Genomic DNA, 16,752 nt, shown 5'->3' with positions numbered 1-16,752 from the left:
TAGATGAGGACCTTAAAAATCAGAAGTGGACAGATTCTTGGGGCCACGTAACAAAAACAAAACAAAAAACTTCCTGCACAACATTAGGGACTTGACTACTTCTGTTTCTTCCCAATAGCACAGCAACTTTACTCAACAACACTGTAAGAGAAGACATGACATATAGGGTGTCTTAAAAAAAATGTTCCCAAAAGTATTTTAACAGTACAGAAAAACCAATCATTATCAGACATTTTCTGCATGACCATGTGGCCGAAGCATGTAATTTTTCTCCCCAATGCACAGTTTTTAGTTCACGCTTTCCTTTTTGACGTTTAATCCTTTATCATGGTCAATGTAACCTCCTCGTACTGAAGTTTCCTAAGAAAAAAATATCCGTCTCCAGTTTTCCGGAAAACAACCTAGCAAATTCAAGTCTCCTTGCCATTTGCTGGTGTGATGTAAAATTATTAATTTTTGCCTTGCAGATAGCCTGCCTAAAACATTTTCATCTAAAGTCTATTAAATGTCTTTATGTAGCCTTGCAGCTGGACTGATAAAACACACCGTCTCTGCCTGACGATACTCCTTTTCCTCCACAGCCAAGACTGTGATAACATTTATTCTTCAACCAGAGCTTTTGTTGGAAAAGCTGAAAACAGTTTTAATTCCTGGCAAAAGAGCACTTTCAGAGCTGCTTTGGAGACACACTTATTCAAAATCCTGCTGTTGATTTTGACTTTGCATGTGTCTTCGAGGCCTCAAATTAAAACAGGGTTAGAGAAAGATTTTTGAGCCCACTGGTCAGGACCAGTAGCACTAATTTTGGTACTGGTCCTCCTGATCTGAGGTAGTGTCCCCAGGTGTTTGGAAGGTCAGAGCGTCCGACGGCGAAACCTGTAGCGTAGCATTATTCATCAATCATGCGCATGAATTCAATCATATTGTATTTGTAAATCTATCACATGACAGAATGTTTCATTTTGTGTTGAAAGTATGTAAAGTTTGTTTGTTTATTTTATAACTCTAAATCAGAAAAAGTTTGGATGATATGAAATATGTGGTGATGGTCGGGGGAGATAATATCCTGGACATTTACTTTGACTAATATTTACTGCAGACTGTGTGACACCTACACATTTCATGTTTTGTGTGGTCAGCTTTATTTTATTTGTTAATATATATATCCATTCCTACATTTAAGGCCTGCAGCTTTTTCCAAAATAAAAAAAGGTTGAGACAGGGCCTGTAAATGTAAGAATTAATTATTAATCATTTTTACAGCCAGTTTTCTTGAGAAATGTCAGGGGATGAATACATGAACATTTCCAAGTCACTGACTTCATTTACATCAATCATTCAGAAATGCAAACAGTGTGGTACTTTATGGTAAATCTGTGTCAGGTAGGCAGTTCTCAAAAACTAAATGTCCATGCTGGAAGGAAACAAGTGAGGGAAGCCACCAAGACACAACTCTGTAAGAACTTTTGGCTTCTGTGGGTGTGAATGGAGAAACTGGGAATAATGCAACATTTTTATTTTTATCTTCACTTTACATACAATCCCAACTTTTTCTGATTTGTGGTTGTTTTCTGTTGCATTTCTGAAATTACAGAACTGCTATAAAGCAAAGTGTTACCATCTTATTGTTCTTTAAACCTTTGTAGAACGAATGTAAACACCAAACTCTTATAAAGCAGGAAAAAATACATGGACATGTGCAGGAAAACGTTGATATAAACTGAACAGGACAATGCAAGCTGATTTGACTCCCCATGTTTTTGAAAATAAGAATAAAATAAGAGGTACGTTACGTTTGAAATAAAATAAAACATATAGCTGCAGCCTAATAACTTTGAAAAATAATATAAATTAGCAGCTTGTATTTTTATTCTGACTGCAGTACACTTTAGAGTGATGATGGAATTCATCCTGTTTTTCTCCTCCTCAGTCACATTTTGTGCTTGAACATAAAACACCTACATTAACTCACAATCTAAAATAAATACTTAAAAAAAAATAAAAGCTTATTAAAGTTCAGAGTTCTCACCTCATTAATGTGAGAACTTGCGCATTGAGACACTATTCCGTTCAGCACCCTCCTCCTCCCCTCTCCTTGCATGTGTTAGGAGAGACGGCATCCATCCCACTTTGGATGGAGCAGCTCTCATTTCTAGAAATCTGGCCAATTTTCTTAAATCCTCCAAACCGTGACTATCCAGGGTTGGGACCAGGAAGCAGAGTTGTAGTCTTACATACCTCTCTGCAGCTTCTCTCCCCCTGCCATCCCCTCATTACCCCACCCCCGTAGAGACGGTGCCTGCTCCCAGACTACCAATAACCAGCAAAAATCTATTTAAGCATAAAAATTCAAAAAGAAAAAATAATATAGCACCTTCAACTGCACCACAGACTAAAACAGTTAAATGTGGTCTATTAAACATTAGGTCTCTCTCTTCTAAGTCCCTGTTGGTAAATGATATAATAATTGATCAACATATTGATTTATTCTGCCTTACAGAAACCTGGTTACAGCAGGATGAATATGTTAGTTTAAATGAGTCAACACCCCCGAGTCACACTAACTGTCAGAATGCTCGTAGCACGGGCCGTGGCGGAGGATTAGCAGCAATCTTCCATTCCAGCTTATTAATTAATCAAAAACCCAGACAGAGCTTTAATTCAATTGAAAGCTTGACTCTTAGTCTTGTCCATCCAAATTGGAAGTCCCAAAAACCAGTTTTATTTGTTATTATCTATCGTCCACCTGGTCGTTACTGTGAGTTTCTCTGTGAATTTTCAGACCTTTTGTCTGACTTAGTGCTTAGCTCAGATAAGATAATTATAGTGGGCGATTTTAACATCCACACAGATGCTGAGAATGACAGCCTCAACACTGCATTTAATCTATTATTAGACTCTATTGGCTTTGCTCAAAAAGTAAATGAGTCCACCCACCACTTTAATCATATCTTAGATCTTGTTCTGACTTATGGTATGGAAATAGAAGACTTAACAGTATTCCCTGAAAACTCCCTTCTGTCTGATCATTTCTTAATAACATTTACATTTACTCTGATGGACTACCCAGCAGTGGGGAATAAGTTTCATTACACTAGAAGTCTTTCAGAAAGCGCTGTAACTAGGTTTAAGGATATGATTCCTTCTTTATGTTCTCTAATGCCATATACCAACACAGTGCAGAGTAGCTACCTAAACTCTGTAAGTGAGATAGAGTATCTCGCCAATAGTTTTACATCCTCATTGAAGACAACTTTGGATGCTGTAGCTCCTCTAAAAAAGAGAGCTTTAAATCAGAAGTGCCTGACTCCGTGGTATAACTCACAAACTCGTAGCTTAAAGCAGATAACCCGTAAGTTGGAGAGGAAATGGCGTCTCACTAATTTAGAAGATCTTCACTTAGCCTGGAAAAAGAGTCTGTTGCTCTATAAAAAAGCCCTCCGTAAAGCTAGGACATCTTTCTACTCATCACTAATTGAAGAAAATAAGAACAACCCCAGGTTTCTTTTCAGCACTGTAGCCAGGCTGACAAAGAGTCAGAGCTCTATTGAGCTGAGTATTCCATTAACTTTAACTAGTAATGACTTCATGACTTTCTTTGCTAACAAAATTGTAACTATTAGAGAAAAAATTACTCATAACCATCCCAAAGACGTATCGTTATCTTTGGCTGCTTTCAGTGATGCCGGTATTTGGTTAGACTCTTTCTCTCCGATTGTTCTGTCTGAGTTATTTTCATTAGTTACTTCATCCAAACCATCAACATGTTTATTAGACCCCATTCCTACCAGGCTGCTCAAGGAAGCCCTACCATTATTTAATGCTTTGATCTTAAATATGATCAATCTATCTTTGTTAGTTGGCTATGTACCACAGGCTTTTAAGGTGGCAGTAATTAAACCATTACTTAAAAAGCCATCACTTGACCCAGCTATCTTAGCTAATTATAGGCCAATCTCCAACCTTCCTTTTCTCTCAAAAATTCTTGAAAGGGTAGTTGTAAAACAGCTAACTGATCATCTGCAGAGGAATGGTCTATTTGAAGAGTTTCAGTCAGGTTTTAGAATTAATCATAGTACAGAAACAGCATTAGTGAAGGTTACAAATGATCTTCTTATGGCCTCGGACAGTGGACTCATCTCTGTGCTTGTTCTGTTAGACCTCAGTGCTGCTTTTGATACTGTTGACCATAAAATTTTATTACAGAGATTAGAGCATGCCATAGGTATTAAATGCACTGCGCTGCGGTGGTTTGAATCATTTTTGTCTAATAGTTTACAATTTGTTCATGTAAATGGGGAATCTTCTTCACAGACTAAAGTTAATTATGGAGTTCCTCAAGGTTCTGTGCTAGGACCAATTTTATTCACTTTATACATGCTTCCCTTAGGCAGTATTATTAGACGGTATTGCTTAAATTTTCATTGTTACGCAGATGATACCCAGCTTTATCTATCCATGAAGCCAGAGGACACACACCAATTAGCTAAACTGCAGGATTGTCTTACAGACATAAAGACATGGATGACCTCTAATTTCCTGCTTTTAAACTCAGATAAAACTGAAGTTATTGTACTTGGCCCCACAAATCTTAGAAACATGGTGTCTAACCAGATCCTTACTCTGGATGGCATTACCCTGACCTCTAGTAATACTGTGAGAAATCTTGGAGTCATTTTTGATCAGGATATGTCATTCAAAGCGCATATTAAACAAATATGTAGGACTGCTTTTTTGCATTTACGCAATATCTCTAAAATCAGAAAGGTCTTGTCTCAGAGTGATGCTGAAAAACTAATTCATGCATTTATTTCCTCTAGGCTGGACTATTGTAATTCTTTATTATCAGGTTGTCCTAAAAGTTCCCTAAAAAAGCCTTCAGTTAATTCAAAATGCTGCAGCTAGAGTACTGACGGGGACTAGAAGGAGAGAGCATATCTCACCCATATTGGCCTCTCTTCATTGGCTTCCTGTTAATTCTAGAATAGAATTTAAAATTCTTCTTCTTACTTATAAGGTTTTGAATAATCAGGTCCCATCTTATCTTAGGGACCTCGTAGTACCATATCACCCCAATAGAGCGCTTCGCTCTCAGACTGCAGGCTTACTTGTAGTTCCTAGGGTTTGTAAGAGTAGAATGGGAGGCAGAGCCTTCAGCTTTCAGGCTCCTCTCCTGTGGAACCAGCTCCCAATTCAGATCAGGGAGACAGACACCCTCTCTACTTTTAAGATTAGGCTTAAAACTTTCCTTTTTGCTAAAGCTTATAGTTAGGGCTGGATCAGGTGACCCTGAACCATCCCTTAGTTATGCTGCTATAGACGTAGACTGCTGGGGGGTTCCCATGATGCACTGTTTCTTTCTCTTTTTGCTCTGTATGCACCACTCTGCATTTAATCATTAGTGATCGATCTCTGCTCCCCTCCACAGCATGTCTTTTTCCTGGTTCTCTCCCTCAGCCCCAACCAGTCCCAGCAGAAGACTGCCCCTCCCTGAGCCTGGTTCTGCTGGAGGTTTCTTCCTGTTAAAAGGGAGTTTTTCCTTCCCACTGTAGCCAAGTGCTTGCTCACAGGGGGTCGTTTTGACCGTTGGGGTTTTACATAATTATTGTATGGCCTGCCTTACAATATAAAGCGCCTTGGGGCAACTGTTTGTTGTGATTTGGCGCTATATAAAAAAATTGATTGAATTGATTGATCTCCGAATGGCTCAGCTATTTAAGGCACAAGTTTGAAAATAAATCATTGGACTTGTGAACACTTAATCACAAGACCAACAAGATTTTTAACTAGACATCGGTCTAGCAGGGGAAAATATCTACTAGACAAAGGCCAAAAATTTCTCTACCCTGTAATAGCCTGTCATTTTGACAATCTGTCAATTCTATAACTTTATTTCCACAAACAGCCTCGGACAGCTTGATCTAAAATCCTTTTTGCCTTCAGACTGGGATGTTAGTTCACTCAGACTGAATTTTGTATGGAAAGAGATGCAAGTCAGCCTTTAGGATGCGTTGCACAGGACTCAATGATTTTTGTTCTTTGAATTAGGGTCAACTGTGGCATTTTCCCTGGACTTTAATATATTGCAGAACAACTTTTAAGGTTCCTGAAATGAGAAAAACACTTATTTCCCAGTAAAACCATTTCCTGGTATTCATATTTCAGAGTACTTTTGGGTACATTTTTTTTAGACACCCTATAAACTCACATTTGTTTAATTTATTTACCAGCATCATTTAAATCAGACTTTTGGACTGACTGGCCTAATACAATATAAAATAAATTTAATTATCAAGAACCTCAAAGTACGCAAAGCCTCCTCTGGTAACCATGGCGCCCATTCCTCCGCCATGGTATTGTAGAGCCAGTCAGAGGATTTGTTACCGTGAACAAAAGGTGGAGGAAAGCTGTTGACTGGTGTACTCTCATGGTTCCCTACAGCAGGGTAAACTTTCACATTAGCTCCAAGATGTCTGCAAAGAAAAATGAGAGGCGATAGGAAAGTTATGAGCTGCAGACCAATTCCAGACTTGACTCAATCAAAAATGACTGTTTTATTGGAGTGGTCTGAATAAAACGTGTTCTGGATAAAATTAGGATTGCAGTAGTTGCCCAAGATATTTTACATCAGTAGTTTATACTCAGCAACATAGTTGTTGATGTTTAAGTAGCTAAGTGAGAGTACCCGTGGACATGAAGACCATAATGGCGATGGCAGTTTGATCATAAAAAGTTTCACCAAATGGCTGACCTTTGACTGACCTTGTCAAGGACGTTGTGGAATCCACCAAAGTATGTGCCACATTTGGTACAAATTGGGTTGAAAAATCAAATTCCTTGATGAATGATTTTTTTTTTTTTTGAAATGCCAATTTTGAGGCCCTTCTTCACTGACATACCAAATTTGCCAGAAATCAATAAAAGGACCTGGGAGGTCAACCAACAGACAGACAGACATGGCCTTGGCCCCAATGACTGACCTTTGGCAAATGTGACCATCCTAATAATTCCAGAACCCACCTCCATGTACGTATGTGCCTAGTTTGGTGCCCATCCGAGTGAAAAACTTAAATTTTGACCTACCTCATTGACTGACTTTTGGCAATTTAACCTCGCCTGTGCAATTCCAGAACCCCCCTACGTATGTATACCAAATGTGGTCCCAATGATGTTGACCTTCCCCAAAACAAACGTCCTTTAAGGGAAATTATGGGACTGACTGTCATCCACATATCAAGTTTGGTGGAAATCAGACAACCTTGGAGGAGCAAGGGGAAGAAACAAATAAACCAAATTTTTCTTTTGGCCCCAATGGCCTTGACCTTTTGTAAAACAAACCACTTTAGGGTAATTCTAGGGCCAGCCTACATGCCCACAGCAAGTTTTGTGGAAATTGGCCCAAACACCTCAGAGGGGGTGCGGAACAAGCCAGAGTTCCTCAAATTACACTATGATGATTGCGGAAACCACAAAGCTTTACCAGTTCTGCTAAAAGACAGCCTTGTGGTTGCTGGTGGTGGTGCCTTCAGTAAACTCATGCAACCAGTATCTATAACTGTGACTTCTCAATTTTAGAATGTTTGGAATACACAAATAAGAACATTATTCAAGATATAAACATGTTTGTAACAATTGGGCAGTTTTGTCCCAGTATTCATGCATTCTCTTTGACAATACACAGTATAAGGGATGCTACAAAATGTCAATATACTATATGCAAGCCTAAAAATCTCCCTGTGCAATTTGTTTCTGGGGTTCTGTTCACTTTTGTTATTCAATACATCTTATGGAAAAACAAACTTTCAGGGTAACTGTGTAGAAAAATTACTTGTGGATAAGCCTGGAGATGACTGTGAGCTCAGACAGCTGTTGTTTCCTGGTCTGAGACCACACATTGTGTGCTGGTATGTCTCCAGTCCAGTAGACCCAGTCCCAGGGGCCAGCCTTTGCAGCATTCTCCAGTAGATTCTCCACTGTCCACAATGGCAGATCACACTTACTGTAGGTTCCCCAGTACCCAGCCTCTCTTTGCCGCCAGTTTGGATAGCCTGAGCTTTTACGACAGCACAGAGGATCCTTACAGTCCGCCCTGCTGCTCATTTCATACTCCTGTCAGTGGAGGAAACTATGTTTAAAATCACGACAAAGAAGAAAAGAAACTTAGGCAACTAAAACAGCCATTCCTTGAACTGTTTTTTTTTTTTCGGTTAAAATAAAACATGTTTTACAGTTTTTCTTAACTGCTATTAGTTCATCCTATACAGGCCCTGTGGCCCAGTGGACTAGCGCTTATCTCTGGATACTGTAGCATGAAGTGCATACGACTCCTTAACTCCCCCTGGACAGAAAACCAGTCCATCACAGATTATTTCGACAGCCAAGACCGGTACCCAATGACAGCCTGGTGGACAAAGGCAATGCAAATTAAACGTCTTATCCAAGGACATATGTATCTGAATGCTCACACCTAGAATCGAACCCTAATATGTATCCTCAAATGCAACTTAAATCTAACTGTGAAGGTTCTCAGTCATCTGGTAGGTTATATCCAGAAGTTTACACTACTCAACTGGACTACTTGTTGCTCTTCAAGAGTTTTCCAATCATCAAAATGACTTCAGATGTATAATGTAAGATGGTATGTGACACATCCCCAGCACATACACTGAAATATCCTTATTATGATAGTAGCAAAACAACTAAACATTTTAACCACTTGCTTTAAATGGCGTCAACAGAACATGTCATTTTGATAGCGTTAATTTATTGGCAAAATAATTTAATTACAAAAACTAAGCCATGGGTTTTGGATGACGTCTTGCCTTTTGTTGATCAAATATGGTATTGTGCTGTTCTGACAAATCATTTCTGATAATTTCATGCTTATTAGGGGTGAGCATTTCTCCCTTATAAAATAATACTGCAGGTATCTATATACATGAGCTATGATAAGATTCAGGACCAATACTTATAACTATGATACAGCAATAGTCATGAGCAAGTCAATGTGACAGGATGCAATCCCATACAGTTCTTTGTTTAATGTAGACAGTCATTGTCCAAGATACATTACAGTAAGTCCAAAGTGGCATTGCTAATTTTCAAATACATATTTCAAAAACCTTCTTCAGGTTTTTACTACTGTGCAGTAGCACGTTGGTGTTGCCTCTGCTTGCCTATTATTCACCAATGGGGGCAGCACAGCCCACAGCAGCAAAAAGTGCAGCACAAAGGTAGTCCAGGAGAAGAAGCCAGCTAAGCATAGCACAAATATTCTTGGGCTGAACTGTTATGATGGTATTACCAAACTGTGAACTGAACATAATGTTTAAACAGGTACATTTATGTATTTTTTTTTTTTTTGTTAAATCAGAGAAAGTTAACATTCCTGTGATCAGTCTCATGACAGCCAAGCACCAACTTTTAAACTTTTGCAAAAGTTTGGAGACACAGAGGAATCAACATATCGCAACCAATTCATAACATTTACATACATTTAGATCGATTCAGGAGTCGATAGAGTGTATCAATAAAGTCATATCTATTATTTTATTTACAACTGTAGGCTGTAGTTGTCAGGAGAAATTCTATCCTTTCCATAATGTTTCAAGACTGTAAAACTCTCATAATTTTATACCTTAATACTTTGAAGTCAAAGCACTGCGCTCGTAAAAAAAAAAAAAAAAATCATGCGTTCATAACATTTCTAGATTGCCTTTTATTTTTTTTAATGAATTTGGGTTTCAAGTAGGAAATGTCCCAGAAGCCCTCAAAAGGCTCACATCGCCCACTAGATGACGACAAAAAGTGCTCAAATGTGCGGCAAGCCTCACGATTGTAGAGAAGTTAACTGAGGTGAAAATAAGATGGATTGACAGCCAAAAATCTACTTGCAGTTGCGTCCTTTGCACTTACGGGCAACTTACTTGTAATCAGTTTGTATCTGTTAATTGTTGCATCTTTACTATATCTTTGAAAATCATTAGGTTTCAAGAAGTGAACCAAAGCAATTGAGAAAACTTTAATATGCATGCTTGAGGCTAAATGTTTCAGTCCATCCCATATTTACAAAGAAAGAAAGAAGGTGTCAAAAGAAATCTTAAATCTGCCCTAACATTACTTGAGCGAAATTAAACTCACCTGATCCCAGTGGATATCTGTCAGGAACAGTACCCTGCTCTGAGGAGAACCAGGTGGGGGTGGAGAAGGTGGTGTAATGGGTGGCTTAGGTGTCTTTGGCAGCGTGACATTCCAGGGTGCATAGATGTCAAATTTACCACAAGATGGGTCCACCAGCACGGCACAGGCTTCAGTGGGCCACAGGACAGACTCTTGCAGGACCCAGATGACATCATCCCTGAACAACTCTGCTACATCATGGCACACCTGCTCCTCAGCCAGGTGTAGACGGATGCACACCTCAGCTACCGCGTGTGCCACTCGCTCTTCATTTGTTTCACTCTAACAGAGGAAACAAAGAGGCAGAACAGGACCACAGGAGCAGAGATTAATAATGTGAAGACTGGCGGTGGGAAAAGTGTCAGTAAGGTGGGTCACCAAAACCACCAAACATACTGCAACTGCTTTATTCATGATATTTCCAAACAGTGTAATGGAGTAATAAGACACTGGATTTGAACAAAGAATGTGGTTCATTTAATGATGCTTCTGAAGCCAGCATTCTGCAGCTGTTGGACAGCAGTACTTTAAGGTCAATAAAACATCATGTGATAGAGTTTTCATCAGCATTTGTTTGCAGGATCAGCAATAAAATCCAAGTGACACAAAAGAACAAAGACTTTCCAGCACAGTACAGGAACCAAGCCTTTTTCTGTTATGCATGAAAACTGACATAACATCAAGTAACATGTGACATTAGCAGGGCTGGACTGGGGAAATTTTTCAGGCCGGACATTTTTAACCAAGACCAGGCCACCACCAGGTATCGAAGGGGAAAAAAATTAAGCCTGCTGTGACAATTACTTGTGTGATACAATTCATCATATAAAGCAAGAAATGACTGGATGACTGGACCAATCACTGGATACAAAGGTTGAACCTTTGAAACTGCAATACATAAAAAGGCCACAAGATGGAGACAGTTGTCTATCTCACTACAAGCTACAAGTAACATCAAGGATTTCTTTTATTACCAATTTGTGTTGCTAATCAACTTAGAGAATGACTCAATTTAAAGTAAAATGTTAGGTATGTGAAATTATGCCAGGACTTGGGAAAATACATTTTAGACAGGGACACCGTTATACCACGCCACCGCACCGCAGACTGTGCAAAACAGCATACTTTGTATGACCGACGCACGACCGTCACACAAATAGAATAAAGAATAAAGAAACAACCTGGCGGCGACAGCATGGTAGCTAGCCATGCACACCACTTACACAGGTTACATTGCTAGGCTAGGTTACGTGACTGGCAGAGTTAGCACGAACGAAAATAATATCCAACCTTAATTCATAACTGAGTGACCCAGTTAGACAGCACTTTACTTCGGACCAGAAGATCAGTCTCTCTCACACACAGATGTCTGATTTATGAACAAGTTAGGTTGCTGTTCATCAATTAATAGCTGAAGTTAACCTTCACTTACCGTCATGGTTGTAGTGGTCCCCGCCTCATTTTATAGTCACCCTTTCTTGACTTCAATGAAAATATATACTTGTTTTATAAAAAGTAAAATAAAGACCTCTTTCTTGACCTCATATTTAACTGTTGACAGCACTGTAACAGTAGAACTTGTAATTTCTAACCTACATTGTTAATAAATGTAACTATTAAATTCTAACATTTTTCTAACATTTAAATTTTCTCTAACCATTTTACTTGTCGAAATTATTATTATTATTTTAAGTAGTATTAGTAGTTCTAGTAAAAAAAGGCTTCAAAACTGGACCTTTAATCTAGGGGTGTTGTGAGGGGGGGGGGGGCATCCTTGCCCCACGCCCCCCATTCCATCTGGATTCGCCCCTGCTTTGGCGTTTGAGCACAAAGAATGGATAACATTTATTTATGCAGAAAACATGACCAGATTTACAGGTCAGAAAGTTTTATTGCATTTTCACATCATGCGCTCCCCAGAAAGAGAGTTTAGGTGCATTTGAGTGGAAAATAGTGTTAGTTGTTGACGCGTCGCGGAGGATCAGCTGTTTTAACGTGCAGATACGGAGCGGCTCAACTCAGCTCTAAATAAAGGAGGAAAAAAAGCATAAAATGTCTTTGTAAAGCTCAGTGCAGGTGTGCTGTTGTCACCGCGCTTTAAAAGGTGACGAGTCGTAGCTGCTACAAAAAAAAAAAAAAAAAAAAAAAAAAAAAAATGCGGATGAAAAGCTCACAGCTCGCTTTACTTCGTTAAAAAAAAAAAATGCGCAGGCCAGTAGGCCATCAGGCCAGCGGGCAAATGCCCGGTGTGCAATACTATTAGTCCAGCGGTGGACATTAGTCACAGTATTACCTTATATATAAGTGGTGGGGCATGGGACTTATGAGAGCTGATGTACCACTTGTATCTGGTTGACAATACGTTCCATTAAAGATTTAAGGCAGATCTTCTGAGAGTGGAATTTTAAAAGTGCATTATAAAATATGTTGAAGCTTTTGCAGGCGTATGTACACTAATGACATCTATCAAAGTTAAATCAGACTATAACACAAATGTTGTCAATTTACAGTGCTGTAAGCAGACAGCGGAGAAAGCAACACGCCAAGTTCCAAAATGATCTTAAACCGGCTATTCACAAACGACACACCACAAACCACCCAAACATTTATTCATAATTCTTATCAACACAAGATTAAGATGAAGTATTTCCTTATGTATAATATGTTAAACATCAAATAAATGAATTTAAATCCCATGGGTTTGTTTTATGGTTTCTGATTACATTTTTAAAATAATCAAACATTTTCTAAGGTAATTTTAAACATTCATCCATTTTCTTCCGCTTTATCCGGAGTCGGGTCGCGGGGGCAGCAGCTCAAGCAAAGCCGCCCAGACCTCCCGATCCACACACACCTCCCCCAGCTCCTCCGGGGGAACCCCAAGGTGTTCCCAAGCCAGCCGAGAGATGAGTCCCTCCAGCGTGTCCTGGGTCTTCCCCGGGGCCTCCTCCCAATGGGACTTGCCTGGAACACCTCTCCAGCGAGGCGTCCAGGGGGCATCCGGAAAAGATGCCCGAGCCACCTCAACTGACTCCTTTCGACGTGGAGGAGCAGCGGCTCGACTCCGAGCTCCTCCCGAGTGACCGAGCTCCTCACCCTATCTCTAAGGGAGCGCCCAGCCACCCTGCGGAGGAAACTCATCTCGGCCGCTTGTACTCGCGATCTCGTTCTTTCGGTCATGAGCCAAATCTCATGACCATAGGTGAGGATCGGAACGTAGATCGATCAGTAAATCGAGAGCTTTGCCCCCCTACTCAGCTCTCTCTTCACCACGACGGTCCGATACAGTGACCGCATCACTGCAGATGCTGCACCGATCCATCTATCGATCTCACGCTCCATCCGTCCCTCACTCGTGAACAAGACCCCGAGATACTTAAACTCCTCCACTTGAGGCAAGGACACTCCACCGACCTGAAGAGGGCAAAGCACCTTTTTCCGGTCGAGAACCATGGCCTCGGATTTGGAGGTGCTGATCTTCATCCTGGACGCTTCACACTTGGCTGCAAACCGCCCCAGTGCACGCTGAAGGTCCTGATTTGACGAAGCCAACAGAACCACATCGTCCGCAAACAGCAGAGACGAGATTCTGTGGTTCCCAAACCAGACCCCCTCTACACCCTGGCTGCGCCTAGAAATTCTGTCCATAAAAATAATGAACAGAACCGGTGACAAAGGGCAGCCCTGGCAGAGGCCAACGTGCACTGGAAACAGGTTTGACTTACTACCCGGCAATGCAAACCAAGCTCCTGCTGCGGTCGTACAGGGACCGATAGGCCTTAGCAAAGGACCCCGGAACCCGTACTCCCAGAGGCACTCCCCACAGGGTGCTCCGAGGGACACGGGGAATGCCTTCTCCAGATCCACAAAACACATAGGACTGGTTGGGGCGAACTCCCATGAACCCTCAAGCACGCGATGGAGCGTGTAGAGCTGGTCCAGTGTGCCGCGACCAGGACGAAAACCACACTGCTCCTCCTGAATCCGAGGTTCGACCATCGGTCGAATTCTCCTCTCCAGTATTCTGGAATAGACCTTACCGGGGAGGCTGAGGAGTGTGATCCCCTATAGTTGGAACACACCCTCCGGTCCCCTTCTTAAACAGAGGGACCACCACCCCAGTCTGCCAATCCAGAGGCACTGTCCCGATCGCCACGTGATGTTGCAGAGGCGTGTCAGCCAAGACAGTCCCACAACATCCAGACACTTAAGGTACTCAGGACGGATTTCATCCACCCCAGGAGCCTTGCCACCGAGGAGCTTTCTAACCACCTCGGTCACCGAGGTCACCACAGTTAACTCACCAGTTACTACAGAACTAAAAAGATTTGTAACTTTTTAGTTCTGTAGTAATGTTTAAGATTACGGTCTAGGCCTTATTACGGTATAGGCATTATTACAGAACTAAAAAGTTACAGAGCTTTATTAAAATTTATTTTTTAATGACCTCTCATGGGCCACCTGCACTACCTTCATGACTCTCCGGGGGGGACACTACCTACCTGCAATACAGTTGCCGGACCCAAGAGGCTGCAGCCCACACTTTACGAAACACGGGCATAAATGACACCTCAATAATTAGAACTGACTTTTCTGAAGCAACCTACTCTATATTTGCCTACTGTCATTTCAAAGAAATAAATACACTGGAACTTTGTCTTCACAAAATAACTAACTAACTAACTAAATAAATAAATGAACAACAGTCCTATAACAGCTTCAACAAGTGAACCCATCTTGAAGAACCAGTAGCTCACGATGCATGTTGGGTTCCCTTCTTTGATTGACTGCAAGATAGCAAATTGGGCTTAAACACAACAACTCAACTGCTTAATTATTTTTTCACATAACAAAATGACAGAACGTTTATGGTACTTAATAATAGTTTTGTTCATTCCATTCAACATGTGATAAAATAAGAGTTATACATTTGTAGCCCAATTTGTTACATTACAGTCATCCAATATAAATGCACCCCTTTAAATTTCATATTGTGATTTATAAAATCCAGAACTTTATAGGGATCTGATTTACACCAAATTAAATACACTGTTGCAATGTCTCATAATGTGAATTTAGAGCTGCAACTAACAATTATTCTGTTTAAGAAGGGGGACTGGAGGGTGTGTTTCAACTACAGGGGGATCACACTCCTCAGCCTCCCCGGTAAGGTCTATTCCAGGGTGCTGGACAGGAGAATTCGACCGACAGTCGAACCTCGGATTCAGGAGGAGCAGTGTGGTTTTCGTCCTGGTCGCGGCACACTGGACCAGCTCTACACCCTCCATCAGGTGCTCGAGGGTAAATGGGAGTTTGCCCAACGAGTCCACATGTGCTATGTGGATCTGGAGAAGGCGTTTGACCATGTCCCTCGAGGCGCCCTGTGGGGGCTTCTCCGGGAGTACGGGGTCCGGGGTCCTTTGCTAAGGGCTATCCTGTCCCTGTACGACCGCAGCAGGAGCTTGGTTTGCATTGCCGGTAGTAAGTCAAACCTGTTTCCAGTGCACGTTGGCCTCCGCCAGAGCTGCCCTTTGTCACCAGTTCTGTTCATTACCTTTATGGACAGAATTTCTAGGTGCAGCCAGGGTGTAGAGGGGGTCCGGTTTGGGAACCACAGAATGTCATCTCTGCTGTTTGCGGATGATGTAGTCCTGTTGGCTTTGTCAAACCAGGACCTTCAGCATGCACTGGGGCGGTTTGCAGCCGAGTGTGAAGCGTCCGGGATGAAGATCAGCCCCTCCAAATCCAAGGCCATGGTTCTCAACCGGAAAAAGGTGCCTTGCCCTCTTCAGGTCAGTGGGGTGTCCTTGCCTCAGGTGGAGGAGTTTAAGTATCTCGGGGTCTTGTTCACAAGTGAGGGACGGATGGAGCGTGAGATCGATAGATGAATCGGTGCAGCGTCTGCAGTGATGCGGTCGCTGTATCGGACCGTCGTGGTGAAGAGAGAGCTGAGAAGGGGGGCAAAGCTCTCGATTTACCAATCAATCTATGTTCCGACCCTTACCTATGGTCATGAGATTTGGCTCATGACCGAAAGAACAAGTGGAAGAAATTGGATGGATGGATGGATGAACTAACAATTCTTTTCACAACTGATGACTTGAGAAAATAATTGACTGAGTAACCAAATAGATGTTAGGTGCACAAAACGCCAGAAAATGGTGAAAAATGTCATTGTTTTGCAGAGCCCAAGATGATGCCTTCAAATGTCTTGTTTTGTCCACAGCCCAAAGACATTCAGTTTACTGCCAGAGAGAAATTACTAAAACAAACCAGAAAATATTTACAGTCCCAGTCAAGAATCTTCAGTCATTAAGATGAAATCTGGATAGAAAAAAAAAAATAATAATCACTCAAATTGATTGATTTTCAAAACTGTTAATCAACCCAATACTGACCCCTGTGGGACAGTATTGTCTCACAGGGGTCAGTATTGGGTCCAAAACTGTTTCTAATTTATATAAATGATATTGTCAATGTTTCCAAAATATTAAAATTAGTATTATTTGCAGATGACACAAGCATTTTTTGTTCAGGGGGGGATTTGCAGGAGTTACTGAGGAGGATCAGTAT

The 16,752-nt window shown here is 41.1% G+C and overlaps 1 protein-coding gene across 1 annotated transcript in view; it reads right to left on the bottom strand.

Annotated features, from left to right (window-relative positions):
- smpd1 (sphingomyelin phosphodiesterase 1) overlaps positions 1-16,752 on the bottom strand; it is a 28,866-nt gene that overhangs the window by 9,959 nt on the left and 2,155 nt on the right. Inside the window, exons 2-4 of the mRNA XM_034178341.1 lie at positions 10,141-10,461; positions 7,829-8,109; positions 6,300-6,473 (exon numbers count right to left, since the gene is read on the bottom strand). Coding sequence (XP_034034232.1) covers positions 6,300-6,473; positions 7,829-8,109; positions 10,141-10,461 — 776 coding nt within the window. The remainder of the gene's footprint in view (positions 1-6,299; positions 6,474-7,828; positions 8,110-10,140; positions 10,462-16,752) is intronic.

The sequence above is a fragment of the Thalassophryne amazonica genome, chromosome 9 (assembly GCF_902500255.1).
Source record: "Thalassophryne amazonica chromosome 9, fThaAma1.1, whole genome shotgun sequence".
Lineage (NCBI taxonomy): Eukaryota > Metazoa > Chordata > Actinopteri > Batrachoidiformes > Batrachoididae > Thalassophryne > Thalassophryne amazonica.
This window is presented reverse-complemented; position numbering and strand designations above follow the sequence as displayed.